The 27,370-nt window shown below is 55.3% G+C and overlaps 1 protein-coding gene across 1 annotated transcript in view; it reads left to right on the top strand.

Annotated features, from left to right (window-relative positions):
* The first annotated feature begins 1,058 nt into the window (after nucleotides 1–1,058).
* The window catches only part of RUNX3 (RUNX family transcription factor 3), a 60,735-nt gene continuing 34,423 nt past the window's right edge, over nucleotides 1,059–27,370 (top strand). The window contains exons 1-4 of the mRNA XM_030039863.2: nucleotides 1,059–1,131; nucleotides 20,602–20,846; nucleotides 21,918–22,074; nucleotides 26,898–27,002. Of these exons, the coding sequence (XP_029895723.1) occupies nucleotides 1,074–1,131; nucleotides 20,602–20,846; nucleotides 21,918–22,074; nucleotides 26,898–27,002 (565 nt within the window). The 5' untranslated portion in view covers nucleotides 1,059–1,073. The remainder of the gene's footprint in view (nucleotides 1,132–20,601; nucleotides 20,847–21,917; nucleotides 22,075–26,897; nucleotides 27,003–27,370) is intronic.

The raw sequence follows: 27,370 nt of genomic DNA, 5'->3' as shown, positions 1-27,370 counted from the left end.
TATCATCTCATGTTTCAATTCTACATTTCTTCCCATTTAGGGAAAATTTGTCTCCAAGGGTGATAATGGCAATTTTCTATGAGAAAACCCGTCGGCCCCAGGCGAGGCAGCGGCCGATGGCAGCTCCTATTCCAGGCGTGAGCACCCGTTGGGTGCTGGTGTTTCTGTGTTCCAGCATCTTTAGGTGCTCCTGGAAATCTGCTGTGCCTGTATTACTGAATCAGCTTTATTCCTTACAAAAAAAAATATAAAAATGGTCTGCTATCATTTGGGTGAATCAGGAGGTCAGCCGTGCCCGCTGCCTTCCTCCTCCTCGCCAGCCCTCTCCACCTTCCCCGGTCCCCCCTCCGCAGCCAGCGCTGTTTATTCTGCTGCATGTGCTTCATATTTTTGCTTAATACTAATTCACATAAAATCCTTGTGAAGAAGAACCACCCATCTACACATATGGAAACAGTCTCGGCACGCAGTCCCCATACCCGGCTGGGAGTCGGAAAGCCATGTACAGCTCAAAATTAGGATACAGACAAGTGGTGAATGTGGGAGAAAAGGCAGTTAAAAGGAGAAAACCGCGGCATGTAAATGGGTTATTACTTCAATCACCCAATTAGGAATCTACGGGCTCTCTTCTTCGTTTCTTCTAAGGCAACAATATAATTAATTAAAGAGAAATGTCTCCTCTGCTCCCGTCTGTCACTCAGCCGTGAGTCCGAGCGAGCTTCCCATGAACCACCAACTACAAACCATAAAACTATTAGTAAAAAAAAAAAAAAGTAGAGAGGAAAAAAACAAAAAAAACAAAAAAACCCCCCAACCCCAGCACCCCGAAGCCGCAGCGATATCGCCGGCCCGTTGACGCCACGGATCAGGTGACGCCGCTCTCCCACCCAGCAGATGCCGAGCCGGCGGCTCTGCCGTGCCGACCACAGAACCACCAGCCAGCCGGAGGCTACCTGCACCGCCGGCGGGGTTTTCCTCTTCCTCTCCCACGTTGCCGCCTCTCCCATCCCTCCTCTTCCTCCTCCCACCAGCCAGCAGCTCCTCCAGGAGAGCCGAGATACAGGACAAGGGGGATGGCATCCAACAGCATCTTCGACTCCTTCGCCACCTACTCCTCCGCTTTCCTACGCGGTGAGTACAGACCGGGCTCTTTCGTTCCTCGGCGGCAGGAAACGTCGTCGGGTTTTGTGTTTGTTTCTTTTTTTTTTTTTTTTTTTTTTTGCAAAGAAGCAAACCGGCAGCGGGCTCTGATGCGGCTTTGCTGGCACCTCGCTCCTTGCCGCTGCCCACCGGGGTATTCTGCCGGCTTTGCGATGCTCCGGGCCGCCGCTGTGTTTGTCCAGGTTTGGTGGGTGGTTTGCTCCCATTTATTTTTTGCCTTTTCCCACGTGGTTGCAGTGCTGGGAAGGGTCGGGGCTGAGTGGTGCTGGGATTGATTTGATGTGTTTGTCCAAGTCGTTAGCTGGGTGGGTGCAGCCTGAGGTGCCATGTGGGGGGAGCAAAAATCTGCAGAAACATAAATTGCTTCTAAAGAGAAACTGGTTTACGAGGGGAGAAGAGCTGGGGGAGATCAGGGCTGCTTTCAAGCTTACAATTTTATATGTGTACTTATATAAAATACTCTAAATATGAAAACACACAGTAACTGGATATAGTCCTTTGCTAAATATATAATTCTGTTGAGCGATGAATTTGCTCAACCTGCTTTTCCCGGCCTCTCTGCACACCCCGGGACACGACGCTTTCGTCCCTCCCGGCTGCCTTGGGATGGGCAAACTGCTCGTCAGAGGGGGTCACTTCTCCCCAAACCTCTCCTCTGCTTGGTCCCAGCTCCCAGCAGGATCTCATGTCCCCCAGACTGAACCCACCTTCATTTCCCAGCTGCTGTCCTCTTGTTGTAACTCCTCTGCAGCCGGGCTGCTTGGGGTGAACTGGGCGGGCTGGTGTGGGCTGGAGCTGCTGGGACCGCGGCTCCCAGGCGGGTGCCGAGAACTTTTTGGGAAGGAGCTGGGCGCTTGCTAAGGCGTCGGGCAGAGCTCTGCAAACCCTTGCCTTTACCCATCCTGACGTGGTTCAGGAGTAAAAACTTGAGCTGGTCATGGCTGTGAGGAGCCGGGTCCTGAGCGATGGCTCGGCACGTCACACTGAACCCAAGCAGATCAGGGGAGGGTAATCATAAACCCCTACCCAAAGAGCAAAATGCAGCAGGTCATCCAGAAACGCGTCACTGCACATCAGATTTTGGTCTATTTTTGAGAAGAGTAAAGGTTACGTGTCCTTTTGAGGTGGATAGGGGATGTCAACCTGCATCACGAAACCTCCATGGCTTTGAGTTTTCTTATGAGCAGAGGGCGTTGGAGACGTAGCAGAAAGAGCCAGGGATGGGGACGGGATGGGGATAAGGAGGGTAAATTCGGACCGGCTTCCCCAGCCCCATCATGGATACACCATGCCGGAGCGCAGGGCAAATAGGCAGAATAGCCACGTTCATCTTAATGCCCTCCGCTCGGAGATGGTGGCATTATAAATGTGTCCTTTGTACTTTGTGCAGCTAATTAAAGGCAGTCCCATGGCAAGGAAATAAGAGGAGTTTATAAAAAACATTTGCATGACTCTTTTTAATCTATACTTCTCCCTCCGCAAGCCAGATGAAGAAATGCCGGGGTTTAACTGGGCTTGCTCATTTAAAAATAAAAGGAGAGTGAGCAACAGAAATATCACGTCTTGTATGCAATTTCCATACAAATAGGAACTCATAAAAGCAATAAACATCTTTGTTTCAGACATAATTTTTTATTAAATGGGGGAGAATTAAATGATTGCACCAAGGATGGAATATGGCCAAATGGTGAAACATTTGTTTAGTATTAGGACAAGAAATCCTTGTTTTCTTTAAGGAGCTCAGTGTGTCTTCTCCTGCCCGGCTAGATTTGGGCGAGTACTGCAAAACATTCACAAACGTTCATTTAAATTCCTCCTGGCTTTGGGGGATTCAACCGCATTCATAGTTTTTGTTTGCTTTTCTGGGCACATCCATGAAAATGGGTGTTTGTTTGTGCAAATATTTAAGGAATGAAACGAAAAATCCCAAAGGTATTCACTAGTTAGTCTGGAAATGCTTTTTTTTTTTTTTTTATATAGAAAAGGGATTTTTCATCTTACCAATGGGGCGGGCGAAGGAGCCCCACGTGGGAGAACGGCACCAATCCCCGCTCGCACGCACCGGATTCACAACCGAGTAAAATATCTGGCGGGGACTGAAATAAATTTGCCTCCAGTCGATGGTTTTAGGGACATAAACCCCATTTTTGGCGACCAGCGCCGGCTCGGCCTGGGGGCTGCCTTTGCGTCTCCTCGCTTCTCTTGGAGACTAGCAAGAAGTTGTAAGATAAACTGGGCTGAACTGGGGGAAATTCTCCCCTGCCGCTCCCAACGGCCGAACCCCGTGGTTGGCGCCAGCCCGAGTTCCCGGCGCAGCACGTGGGACCGGACGGAGCCGCGGCCACGCTCCTCTGCGGGGCTGCCAAACGCTTTCTATCCCTTCTTGCAAGGAAAAAAATAACCGCGTCGTCTTCTGCTCCATCCAAGCATCCCGTGGCTCAGCTCCTGGGTCCGGCCATGCCCTCCCGGGACCGCCGGGACCGCCGTCCCGGTGGCAGCCGGTTGCCTCTAAGTCATCAAACCACAAATGTCACATCTGTGAGTCAGTTCTTTGTTACTGATGGCTATCGGGCCGGGGAGGGCCACGCCACGGGGGCTGGTTTCTTAACAGTTACTGCTGCGTCTTGAGTGGAAACCTACAGGGACGGCCGTGGGGTGTGATGCTCCGTGGGGTCACCGAGGAAGGAGCGAGGTGCCGGCGGGCTCGGATGCTCTCAGACCTTTCGGCTGAGCGTTGGGAGTTGTTTTGCCTCGGCGTGAGCCCTGCAAAGGCTTGCTGGTGGCACAGGCTGGCTCTTCTGCTCGGGGCGTCCATGCTGGGCTTGTTCATCTCTTCCTAGCTAGGTTACCGATGTTTGACGTTTTTTCCTTGGTTTTCGTAAATCTAAAAGCACGTGGGAACAGCTCTTATACTCTCACTGTCCATGCACGCTCCTCGGTGAAAATGAAACGGTGTTATATCACTTTTTTTGCCTCTCCCTCCATCACGTCGGTGTCCTCGTGGGCAGCTGCCCTCCCACCCACCGCCTTCCCCAGGTGGCTTCATGCCCTTGCACGGGAGGCAAAGGGCACCGAGCCTCTGTCCTGGCATCTAAGGAGGGAGTTTTACTGATTATTTTGCAAATACGCAGACGTAGGCACATCCTCAGCCCCGTTTGGCCGTGATGCAGTGCTCAGTGCTGCCCTGAAGGAGCTGGGATTCATCCTCGAGTTTAGTCCCTGCTTTGCTGTTCTCCAGGTCCTCACCTTCGGTTCCTCGTGGGAAATCTCCCCGTCTCTGCACCTTCTTCTCTGCTTTGCTAAAGGGAGCGGGCGGCTCACGCGGGAGCCTGAGGATCTCTGCTGGCCCTTCACAGCCTCGTTAGCCTAACGAACAGCCAGGGTTTTGCCTAAAGCGGGGAGCGGGGGGGCTCGGAGGGTCTCTGCGGAGCTGCTCAGCACCCAGGGAAGGCAGCGGGGTTGTGGGCCCATGCAGGGCAGCCTTGCCAGGGGGGTCTGAAATCCCACCGAGAACATCGTCTGCCCCGTGAGGGAAGAAATGAGCCGTGATGCCGTGGGGGACCCGTCCCATCCCCAAAACGTGGCAGCTTGGGTGGACAAACTGACTTCTCCTGGCCCTGGACCCGTCCCAGCAGATGCTGGAGGAGGAGCAGGAGGAAAACCTGCGGCGGCAAAGCCGGTGCCAGTCACCTTTGGCTTCTGAAAGCGCGTGATGCCAACTGCCCTGATGTGATGGGTGGCTGTCATTTCTTCTCTGGAAGGTCGCTGCGTTCGCGCCTTTTCCCCATTTGCCACGAGCATGGATTAATCAGAGGTTTGCAGTTGCTGGGCTGGGGGCTGTGGTCTCAGGTTGCCGCCGGAGCTGGTGCATCCTGGGGCACGGAGAAGCTGCCCCGGTGCTCCGGCCGTACCCCGGTGTTCTGGCCGTACCCCTGCACAGTGCGTCTCCTCACCGGACCCCCAGGTCACCAGCAGGTTTTCTCTCCTGCCGGGGCGGAGGTGATGGCCCCAGCTCGCGCCAAGCAGAATTTTCTTTTTCCACCCTTCCCATAACTGGCCACCGCAGGATTCCCGCTCGGCAAACTTCCTTTTAATGGATTTCTGTGTTTCCTCCTAACCACAGAAAACTATAACCCTGACAGTATTTCGAGTTGTTTTTTCCTCCTCCTGCCATGCCGTGCTCTGGGCAATGCCTCCAGCGGAGACTGGGTGAGCGGGCGCCGGGTAACACTGTGCATGTGTAATGGTGTCACTGAGCTTTGCCGTCGTGTTTCCCTAAAGGCAGGCGTTTTGTCTCATCCTATAGCACCCAAGGTGATTTTTTGGGTTTTTTATATATGGGCAACCTCAGCTCCCCGCCAGCAAAACAACAGTACATCACAGCTGGATGTGACGATCTGCAGTAATCGGGCGCTGGGGTGGGGGGCATGAGCACGTGGACCATCCCTGCCCACAGCCAGATACGTTATCTGTGTCTGCAGGTGGGAGAAGCGAGACGCAGAGCCTGCGTGCTGGGGAGAGGAGGGATGCCCCCGGGCTCGTCTGCATGCCCATGAGCATTGCGGTCTCCCTGAACGTTTGCCCACCTATGAGCTTTGCAATACCTGTGAACATTCGCACACCCGTGAGCGTTGCAATACCCACAGCTGTTTGCGTGCCCGTGAACGTTGCAATCCCTGCAGGCATTTGCATGCCCGTGACCATCGCCATACCCCTGGCCGTTTGCACGCCCGTGAGCATTGCGCGCCCAGGAGCTCTCCTACAGTCACGGCTCTCACCCAGCACCCCGAGTCCCTGCACCCCTTTACCCCTACGCAAACCCTCCCTCTGCCCCCCCAGCTCCCCGGGGGAGAAGGACACGGGGAGCCCCAGTGCCGCCCCAGCCCCGCACACACGTGCGGCACCACGTGGCCACGAAATCTGGTTTGCCTCCATTCATCCTCCCTTCCCGGGGAAGGCTTCTGCGCTTGGAGCTCGCCGGCTCCTGATTGACTGTCAGTGGCTTTGCTTTTTCCAAGGGCACCCTGCTGACTGGTGGCATGTCTTTTTTTTTCTTTTTTTTTTTTTTTTTTTTTTTTTTTTTTTAATATATTTGTGTGTGTGTGTGTGTGTGTGGGAGCGAGTATAAATCCATTGTCTCTCATCACCTTGTTATGATCTAATAGGGGTAGAGAGACACTGGCGTTCCCCTTTGCTGAGCACTTTAATTCATGATGATTTCTTAGACTTGATCTCCTCCGATATGTCGTCAGTGTTTGCGGTCCACTGTTTTGGCCGCGTACGGTTTGGGAAACAAAGAATGAGCTGTATGTTTGCAGGCTCAGATCGACACATGGTCGGCATTAGGAGCAAGAATGCGACTTCCCATCCGAAGCGACAAGCCCGAGCCACGGGCCACGCCGTAAATACTCCCTGAGCGAGGCTGAGCAACGGAGGGGAGAGCGTCGAAAAACCTGCCAGGAGGTCTGCAGTGGCACTGGGGCACTGGGGAGGGGGGCAAGGGGCTCAGCCCTGAGGATGCGCATCCTCTCTCCCTCCTGCTGCAGGGTGCATTTGCACCCAATTTTTCTCCTGGGTATGTCCAGGGTGGGAAGAAAACGTCACTGCGGGGGTGACGTCCATTAGCTGTGCAAGAGATGCAGGATCCAGAGGGCTGAGCTCTCCCCCAGGGCTTCCCATCGCACTTTCATTTTCCTTGGCTCCGGTGCTTCATCCCTGACGTGCCGGGGACAGAGCCGGCGCGAAGGCTGGGGCTGAATCCGCACTCCCGGCCCTTTCATCCCAGAGATCCTGGCAGCCGTTAACTTCAGTTCTTGGCCAAAAACCATTAACCTTGCCCTGCTGCTGGTGTAACCAGTGACCCACGGTGAGCAGTCGTGCTACAAATCTGGTACGGTCCCCCCGGTTATATGCAGGCTATCGGCATTTACTGCAACATCGGGCGGCATCCCCTGCGTTAGAGTCAGCTGAAACTATGGATGCTTCAGCCTTTTTGGTTGCAAACACAAATCCTCCTCCACCACCCAGACCTGCTGCTGCTCCGTGCCTTGTCTGGAGAAAACTTCTCTCCGTTTCTGCCTCTTCCCTTTGCTTCCCTTTGCCACCCTGGCAGCTGCCGTGTCGGTGGTGAATGTGGTTTCCCGGCTGGTGGGGAAGCATCCGTGGGGGGCTGCTCCCTCCTGGACACCCCCCTGGCGGAGAAGGGTGCGTGGGAAAGGGGGGACAGAGAGGACCCACCTCCCACGCACAGCACCGGCATCCTGCCTCGGCCGCTTCTGAGGGGGCAGGATGCGGCCCCAGCGCACCGGGTGCTGTACGGACCATCGTGACGCCGCGATGTACTGACAGCCTAAAGCAACACCCAAGCTGGCCACGACAGCAGTCTGCAGGATGCCAAGCTCAGCCTTCAACCACAGTGTTATCCTCCTCGGCTCTTGTCTTTCTAAAAAATGCTTTAATTTTTTTTTTAGTTAATTTTTTTTTTTTCAAGAAAGTGGGACAGCCGACACGTCTGCAATCTGGGGGTATTTTCCATAACATAAACATATTAAAAAGAAAAAGAAAAGGGAAAATAAAAAGAAACAATGATTTTCCATTCCCACTGGAAGCAGCGAGTGCGTTTGGAACATGAGGAACATATTACTCAAGCTATTGTAAAATAAAATATAAAAACAACCAAAATAGGAGGAGAAGGGAGAGATTTTTTAAAAAAAAAAGGCCTCAGTTGGGAAGGGAGACACTGAAAAATGGGCTTTTTTTCAAAAATCTCTGTGTGGGCAGGAGGGCCCCGTAGAAACCTCACCTTTGCCTCTGGGATGGCCAGATCCTGGATGGAGGGATAAGAGGCTCCTGGCTTTGTATTTCCACTTGGGGAGATGCAGCCCTCCCCGTGACGGCTGGGAAGGGACCTCCTGCCACCCTGACTGGTCCCATCGCCCCAGCGAGGAGCATCCCACCAGGCATTCGTGTCCCCGTGGTGCCACCACTTTCATGGTCGTGATTCGGGGCAGCGGTGCCCCAAATAACCACCAGCACCGGCCACCCATCCCACCCCCAGCCCGTCCCGCCGGGGTCCGGGGCACCGACCACCCGCGCTGAGGTTTCACTGGTGACTTTGGCATCGTGGCGGGGTTTGACCTCGGAATCACGAGCTGTCGGCACAGGGAGCCCGTGGGGAGCCCTGCTAGGAGAATTCACCTTCCAAGGGTCTTTTCTCCTGGTAATGATGGGATTTAGGGCTTTGGGACTGCTGGGTTTTTTTTTTTTTTCAGTCGCTCTGTGTGTGTGTGTTTATGGCAGCTATATTGGGATGTGATTTCACAAGGCAGCATGGTTTTTGTTAAAATAGCTTCTAAAAAAAATCAAAACAAAATGGTAGGAATGATGTTAGCGGCACAACCCTGGACCAAAGTCTGCCCTGGCTTCTCACACCCTCTGTGCCTCCTGGGTCCCGGCCAGGGCTCAGTCTGGCACGGGGACAGACAGACAGACAAAGGGTGTCACAAACTCTCCGTGTGCCGACGGAGAGCGCGCCAGTGCCCGTGATTGCAGGACAGGGTGAGCTGGTCATTAAAAGATGCTCATTGTGTTAACGAACCTCGGTCGGGGCTTTGCAAGAGGTTTCCCGCATGGCTCTGGGTGCAACACCAGCATCCCAGGACGGAGCCGACGGCACGGGGCTCGTGTGACCGTTAGATGGGTGTTGGTTAAATAGTGCTTCTCCTGCAGCTGGAGAGGAGTTTTCTTGGAGGAAAACCTCAGCAAGCGACTGGAGCGGTTGCTTTCTGATCTCTGGAGCGAGCACGTGGGTTATTCCCGGGAGCGGCACGTTTCCTAACCAGCAAGGCAGCCCGCGCACGCCTCCCGTCCAGCCGCTGCCGCTAGCGGGGCTGTTACAGGAATATCCCCAGCTGTAGCTCAATTTCTCTCCCAATGAGAAGCCAAAAAGCCGAGGAGGAAGCTACACTCAATTACAAATACTAAAAAACTACTGCGAAAATTGCCTATTTCCACTCCTGTTCATATTGCTTACAAAATATTTAAAGGAATATTGCTCCCTGCATCCCACGCTCAGCGATGGCGGGTGCAAGTCAGTGTCGAGAAGATGCTCGAGCTGGGAGCGGGGCCACACATCGATGGGGCACACGGCAAAGCCGGGGAGGCTGTTCCTTCACAGCCTGGCAGACATTAAATGCCAGACATGGGCTGCGCCATTTCCCTTTAAACTGGAAGCATATGCATGGAGATAATTTAAGGACAGAGCACGGTGCCGTGATTTCAGTGACTTGAAGTCAGGAATAAACTATTTAGTGGGGATTTGTGAAAGGCTGTGCCATTTTCCCTCATTAGGAGAGAGAAAGTGCTGGCCAGAGAACGTAAAGACTAAATCAGATGTGCTGTTCCAAAATTAAGCCCTTGTTCTGCAGCTCCTTTGCACCCCGCTGCATTTTACTGGCTGCTTTTGTGCCCAATTACCTTGAACCCTGTAATTAAACACCTTTTTTTATTAGCCCTTGGTCGGTTTGGAAAAATCTCGCCGAATGAGCAAACGTACCAATTTTTTTTCCATAAAACTCAGCAAAACTGCCAGGCTGGGAGGAGCAGCCCCAGCCCCGACTCCTCGTCCCTGAGCGGGCGGTGGGACACCCACCAACATCTGGGCCCCGTTCCCATGGGGGTCGGATCCCCCTGCACGTGCTTTACACCTTCCCTACCTCTGCAGCTAATAGGGACCTCTAAGTGGCAAAGCCTCTCACACCCAAATTTACTCCGTGTTAGTGTCCTGCGTTCGCTTTTGCGCCTCGAGCTGGGCACAGAGCTTCACTTCACTTGGTTTTTCCCCAAATATCACGTTTCTGCTCCCTCTTAGCTCTACTTTCATCAAGCGTGGCAGCCCTGCGATCACAAGCAGGGGCTTGACCCGCTCTTGCAAGCCTAGGGGCTGCTGAAATCCATCACCGCTTGCTTTCTTTTGTCCGTTTGGGGACTTTTGGTCTGTTGTAGGAAGGGCTAAGTTTGGGTCGGGATTATGGAGATGTTTTGTGGTGGAGCGGGTGCTGGTGGGACCTCGGTGTGCATCAAGGGGTTGCTGGGAGCCGGAGCTTGGCAGTTCAGTCCCGAGTCCTCCAACCTGCAACTCTTCCCATCACCTTCCTCCCTCAGATGGAGGGCAGTGGGCTAATAGATGAAAATGAGATAGTTCCTGATCAGCCCCTGTTTTGGTTAAGTCTTTCGAGCCCGAACTGTGCTAGCTGGCACCACCGTCACAAGTTTTTCTCCTGTTTGCAGGGGCTCATTCCTGCTGTGATGCCAGAGTTCATCTTCATTTACTCTGAGGACAACAGTATAGGATATTATTAAAATGCAAAAACATTGCTCATATTTGCTAGAAATATGTGCCTGTCCATCCTCTGGGGCTTGTTATGCCCAGCTAGCCCCGGCCGGAGGGGAAGTTATCCTTGAGAAATGTGGCTCTACAGCCTGTGGTTGGATCTGGTCAGGCAGAAGACAAGTGGGTTGGTTGACGGTGATGAAGGGAGCCCACAAAAAAAGTTGAATCTGTGATGGTGGGAGGGATTGGGACCCACAAAGTCAAAGCTTTGAGTCTGCGGTGGGACAAGCAGGTCGCCTACGATGCCGGCTCCCAACACCTCCATCCCGGCTGCACCGGGAACTGGATGCCCTTCGCAGGAAGGGTTAGACAGGACCGGCAGCGCTGGGATTCCTGCTGCGCTGGAAAGTCAACACACGCTTTGGTGTAGGAGGTGGATTAGCCAAGCCCTTAAGGTGGCATCTTTTAGTCATTTCAAATCTCTTGCTACCTTGACAGCCAGCAGGCACCATTTAACCCAACACACTGCAGAAATCATTGCTTGGGTGGGCGGTCTGACCGTCCCACCCCACGTCAGAGGAGATGAAATACCCTCACCACCTCCAACGAGATCAGGAGCATTGGGATATGCTCCCAAGATGGGGAATCCACAGTTTACCTCCCCAAACTTTCACCGGAGACATCCCACATTCCCATCACCTCTGCGATTCCACTGCTGCCATTCAGCGGGCGAGCAAAGCCGGCCCTCACCGGCGGGAGCTAAAAAGAGCCCGATCCTGCCGAAATCCAACCTGCTTGAATCCCGCTGACATCAACGGAAGCCGGGAGCGCTCGCTGGCGGCAGGATGGGCTCGTCCCTGTTGTGTCTTGAAATGCCAAGAATGCGAATGCGAGCCTGCCGGGGCTCGCGGGGCTTTCCTCGGGTTAACATCACGCCTGGGGGGGGGCCGGTTGAAATCGGGGGCTCCTCGCTGTCGGAGGTGGGATGCAGACGTTGTGCCAGGACCGTGTTGCGTGGCAGGGGCTGGGGTGGGGCGGGGGGGTTGCTGTGGCCGAGGGGTGGGAGATGGGGGAACCGAAGCACTTGCCAGGGAGGCCCCCGTGCAGCGCGTCTGGGCTCCTTGGGGAAGGCTGCGGCGGAGCTGCAGATTGAACCCAGACATCTTGCTTCCCCCGCCAATGCCTTCTCCCAGAGCCCGCGCCTCCTGCCAGCGAGGGCCCGCCGCTCGGTTGGCGGAGAATATGTAAAAACATTCTTGAAAACCACCAGCTTTGGAGGGTCAGGCAAGCGCGGAGCGGCTCAGACCCCAGGTCACGGCTGAGGTTGCGTTTCGCAGATAAGATCCCCTCTGTCCCCACAGATCTGGCTGCTCATGCGAGACCGAAAGCCGCTACCGTTTCGTCTGGGCAAGTTCTCCATTTCTCTTGTCTCCAGCCCCAACCTGCTACTGAACCGCTCCAACTTCCCAGGCTGCCGTCTGGGCTGGGGTGAGGAGCCTGCTCGTGGTGTCAGCCAGCTGACCCAGGCAGACAGGCACCTCCTGCTTGCGTATGAACTTTTATAAGAAACTTCTGCAAAAAAAAAAAAAAAATGAGCTCATGCTGATGAGCGCAGGGCTGGGGGTTTGATGGAGGCGAGCAGGCATGGTTCCCTTTCCAAGCTGCTGGAGATGGATGAGGAGCAACCAGTGACTTAACAGCGGTCCCTAAATAACATTGTGTTTGATTTGTCTGAGTTCATAGCCAGAAACCAGAGAAGTACCTTCTGCATCATTTTTAGCCTGTGACTAATTCCTCCAAGTCAGGGATTTGTTCTGTGCCTAAAGGGATGCGTAAGTGCTGGGTGAATTCGCAGGCTGAACGCTCTTGGGGGCTTGTTTTCTGGAGCTACTCTACAACTACCAGACCGATTGGTGGGGGATGTCGGGCAAACTCGCATCAATGAGAGTCTTTATGGAAGGGCAAATATGAAAGAAAACTTTCGCACAGGAAAAAATAATCTGAGGAAGGAGCAGAAGCAACACAACCCGGAGCCCATCTAGTCAAAGCGGTCCAACCGCAGCCCTGCTGCGAAATAGCATCGCCTGGAGTTATTCATAGAAGTGAAAGTAGTGAATAATTGCAAAAAGCAAATGAACCTGGAAAAAATGGTGCGGGCCTGCAGGACAACTTGCAACTGGAACCAGAGGCTGGTTTTCTCAGAATTACTTTGCTGCAGCCGAGTGGTTGGGGGCAGAGTTTGAGGTTGCTCCGTGTCACTGCTGGAGGATCTTCACTGTTTCTCCCGCAGGTTGCCACAAAGTCTCGTGGAGATGGCAGAAATCCAGGATTGATCACACAGGGATGATAAACACCTCGCACGGCGAGAGCTGGTCCTTGCCCAGGACCTTCTTTTTTGTGGAAAATGGCCAATGCGTTGCATTGACGGAAATGTTTGGGCTGCACTCATGGCACTGGCATAGCAAAAGGGCTGCCAGCCAGCCCAAACCTCATCTGTATCTTCTGCCTTGAGCCATAAGGCAGAGCTAATGAGCTGTGTGTGCCGGCGATTTCATGGGCAAGCTGCTTGAGGAGCAACCCGAGTGAGGTGGACCTGGCCTGACAACTGAACGTAGAGATGCAGGATCTGCCCGCGGGGCTGAGCAGGCAGCTGCCCGCAGGCGACCGGTACGCTGCCGGCCGTTTGTTCATGCTCCACACCAAGCAGCATCGCAATGGGCTGGAGAAATGCACTGCCAGCCTCCTGTTTGCATTTCTCCAGCTGGATGCGATGCCGCTTGGTGCAGACCTTGCAGCTTCGTTGGGCTCCACTGCTGCAACCGGTCCCGTCCTTCTGTCCCTGACCTCTGCCTTTAAACATCAGGTTTGGGGGCTTTTCCAAACCGTTCTCTTGCTGGAGAACAACTATCAGCCACCGTGCGCTGGTACTGCTCTGCGAAGCTCATCTGCCTGCAGACAGGTGGGGAAAACCCTTGCGTGGATGAAAGCTGCTGGATTAGGCACATTTATAAACCACGCATTTATAAACCACCTCCTGTGATGTGCCTCCCTCCCAACCCGCCGGCTCTGCCTCCATCAGGACTCAGCCCAGACAAGAGAAATGGGGTAACCACCTCGGGGAGGAGATGGGGAAAGCACTGGGGCTGTGGCAGGAGGGGAGGAGATTCCCGTGCCGGTGTCACCGCCGGCCACCACGGCATGCCGGTGGCTCTCCCGGCGAGGCGGCACAGCCCGAGGTTCGGGGTGGGGGGAAAATCTCCTCCTCCAGCAAGAGAATATTCCACAAAGGGCTTTGGAAATTTAGCAAAGCTGCCTCGAGGCACCTCCGCTGCCCTGTGGTCAGCCAGCGAGAGGTGGCATGACCCCGTCATCCTCTTCGGAGCAAGATGCAAACGATGCACGAGGCGACTGCAGAACGCGCATCTGTGGAGTGCCTGGTTAAAGGGGTGTCCAGGGCTCTTGAATCAGCGGGGTGCCCTCAGGGCGACGGGGCTGGGTTCCCTGTGCGATGCTGATGTCCCACAGGGAAGTTAAACCGATATGGTGTGTTTGCACTTGCCTGTAAAACTGCTTTTACTGAGACATGACCCTGAGATGCTCTATCGGACCTGAATGAAAAGGGAAACTGGAGTTCCCTGTCTGACGCCCGGCGCAGGCGGCTGCCAGCCCCCCCCTGCCCTCCTCGGGGGGGGGGGCAAACACCCATTTCTTCCCCCACATCCAAGAGGTATTTGCAGACGTTGGAGCCCTGAAGCGGCGAAACTTTTGGCCACTGTTTTCTAACAGCCGGCTGCCCCTCGCAGGGAGGCAGGCGAGCATGCAGGAACGTGAGCGATTCCCAAGGTTCACTTTCTCTCTCTTCGCATTTGACTTCCCCAAAGGGATCGTTCAGCAGCCGGAGCCCAGCTCAGCCTCGCTCAGGACGGCACGGACGCTTCACCCTGCCAGGGCTCGAGCACGTACCCCGGCCGCTGTTGCGGTGTGTGGATGCAAGACCCTTCCCAGGGTAGCACGGGAGCACTGAGCACCCATTTGATACCCAGCATCACGCCAACATTTTGGGCCAGGGTGTAGGGAACAGCATTGAAAAAGGCTCTTTGGGAAACACCATTGCATGTTCAGCCACAGTACAGGGACAGGAGGTTGGTTTTCCCACCCCACCGGGGATGGGGACGAGCGATGGGGCAGTTTTGCCAATGCACAGCTATTTTCCAAGACAAGAAACTGCTTTCTGCAGTCTTTTTGTGTTGCAAGAGTGCTTTGCTGGGCACGTGCAGGAGGATTTCCCTGCGCCCCGGCCCTTGGTGCTCTGCCCAGGAGCCCTTCCGTGACAGCAACTCCTCCGAGCGTCTCTCCTTGCAATTAGAAATCATATCATGTTTTTCTGCATCCACCCCGTTGTACTTTTCTCGTTGTCATGTGCCTTTCGGTTCCTCTTTCCACCATCCAGACGTTTCCCCTTTTTCTTTCCTTTGGAATTTTTTTTTATTTCTCCCCCTGTCGCGTTTTGGGTTTTGAAGGGCTCGACATCGTCCCAGGCTCTGGCGGCACAGCCGCCGGACGGGCACTGCCCAGGGCCCCGGCGCTCAGTCCCTTCCCTCATGGTTTTGGCTGTGCCGGGCTCCGGGGAAGGTCTGCCCAGGGTCCGAGGAGCCCCACAAAACACTCACCGTGACTTCAATCATCTGCCTTCCAACGTGGGGAACAGACACGCTGGAGATGTCTCCATGCAAGAAGAGCCCTCATCGCCCATAGAGTCTGGCACGAGGCATCGCACCCCCCTAAAACTCCTCCGAAACCCCCAAAGAAAGAGAAACTCCCATGAACTTGAATAGCTCTGAACAAAGCCCAATGTTTCCAGTTGCGCTATCCACCTTTGGGCATTTCTGGAAGAGATGGGATGTCCTTAGGTGCTCCATAACCTTTGCATGAATAGTTCCTTTTCTCTGCATAAGCACATTCTTAAAGGAGCATTGGGCTTTCATTCTCCACTTACTTCAACCGTCGTACTTCTCTGTTCACTTGTTTAAATCAAGCATAAAGCTCTAACTGTTCTTTGAATATTTATGACTAGTTTTTATCTCATGCCATGCATACAAAACATACTTGATTTCTTTCCTAAAAGTTTTTTCAAGTGCAAAGTTTTAAAAACATGTGGCTTTTATTGCAGGCAGGAATGAATAACAGCATTCCACCAGTAACCACATTAAATGGAACAGTAATATTCATATGCGTAAGGGCAAAAGCTGCCTTGTTTCCTATTTGCAGTTGAACTCTGAAATTAATTAAGAACTAAAAGGATCTGACAGTCATTAGGATCTTTTAAAAAGGAGTGGAAGTGGCAGATGGGACCCACGCTCCAAAAAGCTCGGCCGTGCTATCAATAGCACAGAGGATGTGAGCCCTGAACATGCTCCTCATTGTCGGGGCGTTGTGGGGAGAGGAGAATCGCGGTCCCGAACAGTGAAGAATGGCACTTTCGTGACTTCAGAACCGCAGGATTCACGTCAATCGCACTCGTGCTCCTAAGTCACTTTGCAGCTTTTGAAAACCCCATCTCATCCCGTCGGCGCTGCACACGCTCGAGCATTTGTGCTACGCCCGGAGCGCAGGGTGCCCGCCAAAGGCTGGTGCCGGGGGAGCGATGGGTCCTGGCTCCCCTCGTGCGCTATTTCGAGACGATAAATCCCCCGACAGCAGCGGCATCGCTCCTGATTCGCCCCGGTGCGTGCGCTTGGGGCTCACCGCTCTGGTCCCCAAGTGGCCGAGGATGCGTGTGTGGGTGCACGCGCGTGTGGAGTGTCTCCCTGGGGATGCTGATTTAAATGAGGATTGGTAATAAATTGTACTGGTATGAAATGGGGAGAACTGGGAGGACAGGCAAGCCCCAAAGCTGTAAGGAGAGTCGGCGACCACTTCTCCGGCCGTGGCCTTTTCTGGTCATTCAGCTGATGGTGAATGAAACCTGGCCCCAGGCAACTGGGTGGGAATCTCATACTGATTTTCCCTGGGGACATCATTTCATGCCAGGATCCAAAACTCTTGCTAGAGCCTTCCTTGTCCTCTTGCTGCCCTAAGCAAGGATCCTGGACGCCAGGCGCCAGGGCTGCATATGCAGACAGCAAGGTGGATTTGGGCAGCCGTAGCTCCCATGGGGTTAATGGATGTCCTGGCTCAGGATTTGATGTCAAGCTGCAGTCTTGGCCCTGGAAGCGGGTGCTGAGAAGGCTTTCGCCCACTGTGGGTATCGCCCAGCCCCGGGGCGCAGCAGAGCCCGGTGCAGCCCTGCTGGAGTCGTCAACAGGCCGGTCTCGCAGCTGGTCCCTCGCCCAAATGCAGGCTTCCCCCTGATTTATGTCTGGGGCAGCCGCTGCCTTTTCTCCCCCCAGTTTCCCCTTATTTCTTCCCCTGAACCCCGCAGCTTCCTCCCACAGGAACCTCTTGCCTGCAACGCCCCTAATCGCCCCGTGGGAGCCCGTTTCAACAGTGACACTCAGGGGTTAAAAATTGTCACCGTCGTGCACCCCATTGGACCCAGCATCTGTTGTTTGATTTATGAATGAATAGCACGCTCCCTCCCTGCATGCTGCTCTCAGATCCCCTTCCCTTAACTACAAAATAGATCCAGACACCCGCATGGCCCTACTGAGCGCCGTGCTCCTGAGAGCTCTGAGGCAGAGTTTGCGATGAATTTTTAATAGAAAGCTTCCTATAAGCCTCTGCGCTCGCTTCCTTGCCATCGAAACGAGTGACTCTGCTGCTAAATAGCAGCTCAAATGAATTAAAAACTACAGAGGAGCCTGTAAGGGAAGTAATCCCAGCGAGTAATGATTTAAAGAGCCGCTGACCTCCCTGCGATGTGAACAGTAGCTTTTAAGTATTTGAAAAGAGGCCCATGCAAATCCTGGGTCTTATACTCTATTAACCTCCTCTGGAGTGCAGGGAGGGTGGCGGAGGAATAATCCCCACGTGTCGATGTCTCCTGGTTTGCGGAGGATGAGAACAGTATGAGGTTTGCCCCCTGTTTGAGACTCTGAATCCTGCTTGTGCTGAAAAGGATAATTCAAAAGAAAGATAATTCCCGTGAGGGCACGGTGCTGTGGGTTCCCCGAAGCTCTGGGACGGCTTTGCTCGTTTGAACTCCTCTTTCCAGAAACAGCCGCTGGGTTGCTTTACTGGTCTTTGCACCTCTGGGGGTCACCAGCCGGTGTGGGGTTGGGGGGAGCCCGGTTTGCCACTGCCCTGTGGTTTGGGTTTCGTTTTATAGTGCTGCAAGTTGGCGACTAACTCTGCACCGATGCGGAGGAGAAGCGCAGGGCCGTGCAACGGGTTACGGGGGTGAGTCTGCATCCCGTCGCCCTGAAGTCAAGAACAAGTCGGGGTGGGAGGGCAGAGGGTGCCGGAGAGAGCGGCTTTTGGGGAGGGAGCAGGACGTGGTACCTTGCGCCCTGGGAATACCCAGCCTCGGTGACTGACCCGGCGTACCTTAAGGACACCTGGGTGACGTAATTAGGTGCCCTTTCCAACAAGTTGCTCCCGGTATAAAAAGGGATTAGAGGAATGCGGGCATGGCAGGGCTGTGAGCGGACACTGAACGGATAAAGCAGCCGGAGGAGGAAAAGCAGGAGACGTAAAGCCGGTAAACCTGGAAACAAGCACCGTGCTGCGGGGAGGGCGGCTCTGTCCTGCTGCAAACCGAGCCCAAAATCACCCGATGAGGGCTTGCAGGGACACCCACCCTGCGTGGCTCCGGGGCTGCACCTCCTGGGGGGGGGGGACGACAACAAACGGTGACCGGTTAACCCCCCCAGAACCGCTCACGGAGGCGGGCTAGCTCCGGGAGGGGGTCGGTCCAGCAGCGGGAAGAGGCAGGAGAAGTACCGCCTTGCAGAAAGCCGGGGAGGCGGCGGGGTGGGGGGGGGGGAATCAGCGGACCGGGCCGCCCCGTCGCGCCCGCCCCGTCGCGGAGCCGCCACGGCGGAACCTCGATGCCAACTAGCGGCCGCGCCGCCGCGCTGCAGCGCATGCGCGGTGTGCCCCCCCCCCCCGCATATCCCCTCCGTGCCTCCCTCCGCGGGTGGGGGGACACGGGGATGTGTCGAGCCCCCGGTAAATCCCAGCGTGAGGCCGGGGCAACCCGGCGCGGTAGGAGACCCCCCCCCCCCCCCTTGCCCCGACTCCGTTTTTTTTGTGGGTGTCCCCCCCCCCCCAGCTGCAGAAGGGGGGTGAAAAATAGAACTAAACCCGGCGGCTGCTTTCACCTAAAAAGGGCAGGATTTCAGCGCCGGTAACCGCGGGAGACGGCCCGACACGCGGGGAGGGTGGCTGCCCCCCCCCGTCCCCGTCCCGGGCTCCGCCACCCCCCCGCTCCCGGGGCCGGTTGGGCTCGGAGCTTTCCCGGGCACCGGCTCGACGGCCCCGGCGCAGGCACCCGAGCTGCCCCGGTTACTGACGGGGCAACCTCCGCTACTCTTTGTTAAAAAAGAAAAAATACTATATTTTTTCTTTTTTTGGAAAAACACGGGGAGTTTCTGGGTCTGGAGAGCAGCGGGATGCAGAGCCCGGCCCGGGCTCACCTCTCCGGGCACTGCGACTCGTGGAGGAAAACGTTTCATTAATTTGTGGAGGGAATTGAGGAAAAGGAGAAATTTTATATGTGTATATATATATATATTTTTTTTTTTTTAGTGTTGGGGTTTATTTTTGTTTGTTTTAAGGAAGAAAATGCGTTTCACACCGCGCAGCCCGGAGCCGGGAACGCTGCGGCCCGGTCGGCTCCGCTCCGACGGGCCGTCCCGGTCCATCCCGGGCAGCTCGGGCAAAGCAACCCCCGCCTCGTCCCCCGGTTCTGCCCCTCCGCCCGCCCCGCGGTTCGGCGTTTCCGCGGCCGGGGAGCCGCGGGCAGCCGCGGACAGGAGCGAACCGCCACCTTCGTTCCGTTCCCGCAGAACCGGTGGTTTCGCCACGAATTTTCTCGCCAACGATTCCGGCCGGAGCCGCCGGCCCTGACCGCAGCCGCAGCCCCGGGGAAGCTGCCGGGGACGCCGGGAGCTGCGGGTGCCCCGGGACCGCCGGAGATGGAGGCGGTTTTCATTTTTTTTTGGAGGGGTGGCAGAAGGCGGAGGACGGGGAGCGGCGGTTTTCAGCGAGCCGCTCCCCCCTCCCCGCCGTCGGGGACGCGTGTGCCGGTGGTCCCCAGGGGCTGCCCCGCCGCCGCGGCTTCCCCCCGCGTCCCGTCACGGCCGAGGCACGGCGGGGAGCGCGGGCGGCGGCAGCGGGAGCGCTCCGCGGCTGGGGACGTGCTGTATTCCCAGCCGCTCTGCACCACGACGACCCTTGCGGCCCCAAACCGGCCCCGTCGAGCCCCAAAACCCTCCGGCGGCGGCGGCGAGAAGCCACCGGGGCCCCGACGTTCGCCCGCGCCGCCGGGAGGGGTGAGGAGGAGGGGCGTGGTTCCCCGCGACCACGCCTATTTCGGAGGGGACCACGCCTCTTTCCCCTCTTGCCCACGCCCCTTTCGGTTCTGACCACTCCCCTTCTCCGCGTAGGAGCCCGGTGGTGGGCGGGGAGAAGGACCCCCGCGGGCTCCCCCCCGCCTCCTTCCATTGGCGCGGCGCCCCGTCCGTCAGGGCGCGGCCCGCCCCCCCCCCCGGGGCCGGCAGTAAATACGGTACCGGGCGGCGCGGCTGACACTTGGGAGCTGGTTTCGGGGCCGCCCGGCGGAGGGGACCCGCCTGCAGCCGAGGGCGCCCGGCCGCGACGTGGCTCTGCCGGGGCTCCTCGCCGCCTTTTCCCGGGCGGGGCTGACGGAACCTCAGCGAAACCACCGGGAAAGAACCCCGGAACCGGGCGGGAGCGGACACCCCCCCACCACCACCACTACCACCATCACCCCTCCACCGCTTTCCCCTCACCGCTCCGCCGAGAACGGCGATCTGCCGGGACGGAGCGAGGCAGCGCGGGGCCCGGCCGCCGCTGCCCCCGCCGCCCCCGAACCCCGAGCCCCACCGCAACCGACCGGTGGGCACCGGGCCCCGCCGGGTCCCTCCTCGTTCCCCCGGGCCGCGGCGGCTCCCTGACGCCCGCCGTTGTGATGCGTATTCCCGTAGACCCGAGCACCAGCAGGCGCTTCACACCTCCCTCCACGGCCTTCCCCTGCGGTAAGATGGGCGAGAACAGCGGGGCGCTGGGGACCCCCGCCCCGGGGGCCCGGGCTCGACCCGAGGTCCGCTCCGTCGTGGATGTACTGGCCGATCACGCCGGTGAACTGGTGCGCACCGACAGCCCCAACTTCTTGTGTTCGGTGTTACCGTCCCACTGGAGGTGCAACAAGACGCTGCCCGTCGCCTTCAAGGTAAGCCCTGAACTCCGGGGAGGGCTTCGACCGGGCCGGTAAATCCCGGTGGTTCGGTGGGACCGGCTGAGCTCCGGGCTTGCCCTCCGCCCCGACCCCCTCGCCTCTTTCCCTCCGCCCCTTTCGCTTTAACTCGCTCCTGACATCACCTTCAAGGGAGCCCGGGTTTATTATTTTTAATCAAGTCTCCGCATTGCCCCGCGGTCACAGCATCTTAGATATTCCGTACAGTTAGGAGCTCTCAGGCAACTTTGAAGTTTAATGAGAGTGGAGGTTAATTACCTTCTTGGGAGAGGGAGAGAGAGGTAGGGAAGGAAGATCTAATCTGCAAAAAAAAAAAAAAAATAGAAAGAAAGCAAAAAGAGCTGAAGCACCGGGCTGCGCTGCCCCGGCTCCCCGCCCGGCTCCGCTCCCGCGGGCCGGGGCGGCCCGACGGGGCACCCTCGGGCCGGGCATCCCCGCTGCGGTCCCGGGGCTTGGGGCAACGGGGCTGAGACGAGGAAAGCCCAAAAAATCAGAAGGAGGAGAGGCGGGGGGGGGGGGGGGGAAGACGGCCAGGATGGCAGCGGAGTCCCGGGAAGCCCGGCGGGGGTGGCGGAGGTGGGGGGGGGGGGGGTTGCAAACCGGGTTCCCCCGGCCGTCCCGGCGGCGGGAGCTCGGGGTGCTGCTCCCCGGGCAGGGGGGATGGTGGGGGGGGTCCTTCTCCCCCAGCCGGGCGCAGGCTCCGGGGTCCCGGTAGCGGCGGCTCCGCGCTCGGTCAGCGCTTTTTAAATTTTTTTTTTTTTTTTCCCCTGAATCAAACAAAATAAAACCACAAATCCCTCCGGCGGGGCTGACCCCCCCCCCGCCTCTCGCCCCGTGGAAGCCCCTCGCTCCTTTTAACCCCCTTTTTTAAACTCATTTTCCCCTTTTCCCCCCGATTTTCCAGCCTTCCTCGGGGACTCGGATTGCTTTTGGTTTTGCTTTGGGGTTTTGGGAGGGGGGTTTAGAGGTGTGTGGGGGGGGAACCGTAGGGCAGGTTAGCTCCGACCGCAATTAATTTTAGCCTAAAATCCTCTGGTCCTGCCCTAGGTCGTAGCCCTCGGAGATGTTCCCGATGGGACGGTGGTCACGGTGATGGCAGGGAACGACGAAAATTACTCGGCCGAGCTCCGCAACGCCTCCGCCGTGATGAAAAACCAAGTAGCCAGATTTAACGACCTCAGATTTGTTGGGAGAAGTGGCAGGGGTAGGTACCGGCCGGGAAATGGTTGCTCTTTTTATTTTGTTTGGGTTTGTTTTTTTTTTTTAAGAAAGAGGAGGAAAAAAAAAAACAACAAACCAGGTTTAGTTTTGGTTTATTTGATTTTAACGGCGTGTTTCTCGCGGGCCGGTGGTTTTGTTGCTGCGGGCTGGGGTTGTCACGCAGGGAGGAATCCCCCCCCCCAGCCCCGAAGAGGTTCCCGAGTGGGTGATGGGAGGGATGCGGGAGCAGCCCCGGCCGCCTCCCCGGCAGCGGAGCGGCTCTGCCCCGCTTATCCCGAGGGTTTTCCCTTTGCCGAGGTGTCGGGAAATGACGATGCAGGAGGAAAATAAAAATAAAAATAAGAATAAATAGCTGGTTGTAAAACCTCCGCGGGGGGGGGTGGTAAGGCAGGCGTTCTCGGGTGGGTGGGCGGTGGGTCGGTGCGTCCCCTTCCCACGGGGAAGGTGCTCCGGGGTTAATAACCCACCTGGCAGCTCGGTTTGAAATGGTGAAAATCAAGTGTTTCAAGTAAAATAATCGTGAGGTGTTGGGCATGAAGGGAAGGCGGAGGGTAGGGGGACAGAAAGGCTCGTTGCGGTCGGGAGATGCGGGCGCAGGGCAGAGCTCTGGGGGCTTTTTTTTGGAGGGGGGGGTGGGAAGGTTGGCTTATTTTTTCCACGCTTGTTGCATGGAAAAGCGGGAGAGAAATTTTACTTTCTGGCCGTAGAGGTTGGCTCTATCGTTTAGCCTTAAACGGATCACGCTGCTGGCTTTTTCAAAACAAACCGTCAAGGAACTCGGGCTGTGCCATCCGAGGAGAGGGAAATAAATCCCCGGAAAATACCGAACGGCAGCGGGTGGCAGGGGCAGAGCCCTGCCTGATCGCTCGCAGCCGTGTTGTACCTGAATTTCAAAAGTATAAATAGAAATTCAGCATTTCATCACCAATAAACGCTGCAGATCGAAGCGCTTAATTGTTCTTTTAAACAAAAATAAGAATGCTATATTTTAATGGCCATATGGCAGCATTTTCTCAAAGGCTTTGAATGTATGTGCACAATGTCAGATATATTTTGACTTCTCTGCATTAATTAAAAGCAGTGATGTTAGGAATTATTTGCATGTAATAACTGTTTACTTGTTCCTCTTTATGAAACTCGAATAGTTTACATTCTTTCATACATTTCCTTTTTCCTGTTGGCTCCTTCTCCATGTTGCAGTTTCTTTAAAACTCTCCACTTAACTGGTTGCAGGTTGATGGATGGAAAATGTTTTTCTTTTATGAATTAAGCTTTCATTTCTGTAATCAATTATTCTCTTAGGCTCTTTTCTTTCTGGGTTTTTTTTTTTTTCATCCTCCTTACACAAATTTCCAAACTGAATACAACCCAATCTCAGCTTGACTCTTGAATTCATTATTAACTTTCTTCCTCTGCGCTCCCAAGCTCTGAACTGACAGTAGTTTACAGTCTCAGAAAGCACTTGGGTGAACAGTCTCCCTCCTCGGGCAGAGTCCTGGCAAATACTCATTACAGCAGTGGAAACACCTCCGCTGCCTCTAACAGGCTTCGGAGCATGAAACATAACTTAAGTGCTGATTTCTTTTTTTTTTTTTTTAATATATTCTTGTGGGATGAGGCTTTGTAATATTTGCAGAGAAATAATCCCCACCGGGGCTCCCTGGGGCTGGCGCGAAGGCGGCACAGTGGGGTTTTCTCGCAGCATGAAGCATGTGCTTAGTTCCCTGTGTACGGCTGTGCTTTCCTGGCAAGAGGCTCTTTCAGACCTATTTAGTGTGAAAAATCGTTTCTATTCCATTTTTATTCTGGGTGTCACGCTTGCTTTCCCTTGTTTGGCTTAATCTCTGAAAGCCCGTTTATTCTGGCAGAAATTTGGATTCGCTGCAAAATATTTTGTTGGAGCAGAGCTCTGTGTGTGTGTATAAATGTTTGTGTAAATCCGATGTGTGGACGCGTGCGTCTGTAAACACGCAGAGTCTGCCTCCGTGAACAGCCCGTACGTGTGCCCGAGCTGCAGGAGCCCTCTCAAATCAGAAGCAGCGAGGCTCTCGTTTTGAAAACATGACTTGAAATGATTCAGAATTGGGCATTTTTAGTATTAATGTGTCTGGGATCATTCCCTGGCACTGTGAGCTGGGAAGAGCAGGTCCCTACCTCCCCCCCCAAAAAAAAAAAAAAAAAAAAAAAAAAAAAAAAAAAAAAAACCCAAAACAAATTACCATCTCCATGTGCAAGACAAAGGGAGGGGAAAAGGACCAGTTTCTCTCTATGCTTTGCTCTAAAAAAAAAAAAAAAAAAAAAAAAAAAAAAAAAACACCACCCAAAAACCCCTTTTCCGCTCAGATTGCACTGTATAAAATGAAAACCAAGGCCAGCAGGGTGCTGCGATGCCTGCTGCACCCCACCACCTCCTCTCCCAGCTGGAATATCCCCCCGGAGCATCCCGCGGAGCCGTGGGTGCTCCCAAACCCACCCAGGAGCTGGGATCCAGCCCCACGCAGCGGGTGAACCATGGCTGGGGCCGGGGCGCGGTGGGAATGAGTAACCTCAGCCCAGCTTCCCGAGAAGGCGGGAAATGAGTAAAAATGATGCTGAGTAATAATTGTCATTTTCGATTCATGGGAGGATTTTTGAGAGCTGTTAAGAGACACAAAAATGGCCTGGCTGGCTCTCCGCGCTCCGGCCGTCCTCCCTGGAGAGGTATTCGTATCTGCAGCGAGCAGAGGGGGAAACTGAAATGCAGGGAAGTTATTTCACGTGGAGATTAAAAAATAAAAAATTTAAAAAATAAAAATAAATCAGATGCTGGGCTCAGCTCCCAGCGTACGGAAGGGTTATGTGTCTCACAAGCCGGACTTGCCTGCACGCTGCCTGCTCCCTCGCATGCAAACCAAGGGGCTGCCTCCCCTTGCCTCTCCTCCTGCGGAATTTCCTAAATAATTGCTCCTAATAATCCTCATCCCTGCACTCTGGTTCTGCAAACATTTTTGCCAACAAATATTCAGTGTTGGTTGGTTTTTACGTGGCCGTGCAGGCACCCGGGAGCCTTCATGCTCCGCAGGCTGCGGCAGCACGGCTCTTCCATGCAGGTTGTCAGCACAGACCGTTTCATTGGGGATTAAAATTATATTTGGGAGGGTAAAGAAAAAAATTCCTTTTTGTGCAGAAAATGAGCTGAAGGGTTGTGCAGCATTTAGTCCTGTTTTGAAAGCTGAGGTAGGGCAGGGACTGATGTTTGCTGTCTGCTTTAAAGCCAGCATTTCCCTCCCCTCCGACGCTCCCGTAGAGAAACTCTCCCACCTGGGATAATTGCAGGATGTTCTCTGGAGGAGATAATTTCATTTTTTCTGTTTATTCTTTTTTCCTTCTAGCTGTATAAATACTGTTTTGTTTTGCTATGGATATTCTCAGGTCCAACCCTGTAGCTAGATCATGGTCGGGATCTGAAAACCCCTAATCCCTTTAGGGAAAAAAGGAAAGGAGGTGGTTTCTTACTGCATTTATTTGTGAAGTAAAGGCTGGAGGAGCTAAGGGCTATTGCATGGGCATTTCCAGGCTGATTCCTGCTGGGGTTTATACCTCTGAAATACTCCATAGCTTTGAAATCTCAGGGTGATTGCTCTTGGGGGGGGTTGGTTAGAGAGGTTTGCTCCCTTGCATGTGCAAACCTCTCTCCTTTACCCAAAGGACTCCTGAATCCGGGGAGACTGCGGGAGAGCGGAGGCCCTTCCCACGGGCAAGGAAAAGGCAGAGGGTCCAGGATGGGGATGCCAAGGCTGCAGGAGGTGGATGGGTTTGGTGGTCAAGGTGGCATATGGGTGCAGGGGTGATAACACCCTCTGCGATGCCAAAAAGTTTTTTCCGGCTGCGGATGGAAACGTGTTCTGCTGGAGCAAGGGGTGACCGTTGTCTTCTTGCAAAATTGGGCTCCCAAGGGCTTTTTACTGCTTTACCCCTTTTTTTTAAAAAAAGGAGATAAGCTCGGTGCTTCAAAAGCATCCCTGAAAAGCCCCCATGATGGTAACTGAACTCTTTCCCAGCAATGGTTTTCTGGTCAGGGCTGGGAGAGGGGGACAGTCCTCGCAGCCGGCGGGGCCACCTGTCTGGTGGCCAAAGCTGGCCGGCTTCAATTCCCATTTTGTAGTTTCCAATTTCTGGCCCTGGCCCCCGTACATGGGCTGCGGGTGCCCGTAGGGCCGACAGCCCGGCGCAGGTCCTCTCCAAACGTCCCCGCGTGGGTACAGCCGCAGGGCCAAAGCCACCAGGATTCTCCTCCCGAACGCCAGCACCCATCGCCTGCAGACTGATGCCGTCTCACCAGCTCGCTCCCGCAGGAGCATCCCATGGGAGCCAGGACCCGTATCCGTCCCTCGTGGAGGGGGGTCCTGCGTCCAGCGCCGCGTTTCGGGGCTGGATTCCCATGGGAAAAGGGGAAGCATCTGAGCGGGAAGGCACCAGGAAGCTGCTGTGGGTGGAGGGGTCGATATGGGGACAGGGCAGGGGAGGGGGGGGATAAGTGACTTTTCCATCCAGGAAGGTCCTGGCTCCCGCTCTGAACCGGGTCCAAGCCTCTCTCTGCTGCAGCCAGCTGAACCCCAGCGGGAGCCGGCCGAGCTTTGTGTCTCGGCAATAATGTCTCATAAAATTAAATGATGTGTGTGTTGGAGTTCGGTGGATGTGGATATTTCTGTCTGAGCTTGCTCCAGCAGGAGCCTTTCGCTCCCACAAGAGCTGAACCCATGCGAATATCCTCATTTCTCTTCATTTTGGTTTTTTTTTTTTTTTTTCCCCCCCCACCCTCCTTAGGAAAAAGCTTTACCCTGACGATCACCGTGTTCACCAACCCCACCCAAGTCGCTACCTATCACCGAGCCATTAAAGTGACTGTAGACGGACCCCGGGAGCCACGAAGTAAGTGATGTGTTTTATTTGGCAGCCACCGAGCAGCGCGGCGGTGGGGGGGTTGTGCAGGGGGCTGAGGTCTCCGTGGCAGAAGGATGCAGGATGCCTCAGTGGCCGGGCAAAGCCAGCCGGCACAGGCACCGTTTGCAGCGCGCGGAGCTAACGAGATGGCGTTGGCGTGGCCGAGGGAGCCCCGAGAACGCGTGCCGCGGCGGGCACGGCTCGGCTGCTTTTATTTTCTCCGTACGGCGGAGCGTGGCGTGTGTCCCTGCCTGCTGCTTGCTCTCGCCGCGCTCCGTATCCCATCGTGGACGGATGGTTTTATAGCTCCGGTCCTCGTGGTGGTTGGGATGTAGGGAAAATGCTTTGGGCTTCGA

Source organism: Aquila chrysaetos, chromosome 16 (genome assembly GCF_900496995.4).
Source record: "Aquila chrysaetos chrysaetos chromosome 16, bAquChr1.4, whole genome shotgun sequence".
Taxonomy (NCBI): Eukaryota; Metazoa; Chordata; class Aves; order Accipitriformes; family Accipitridae; genus Aquila; species Aquila chrysaetos.
This window is presented reverse-complemented; position numbering and strand designations above follow the sequence as displayed.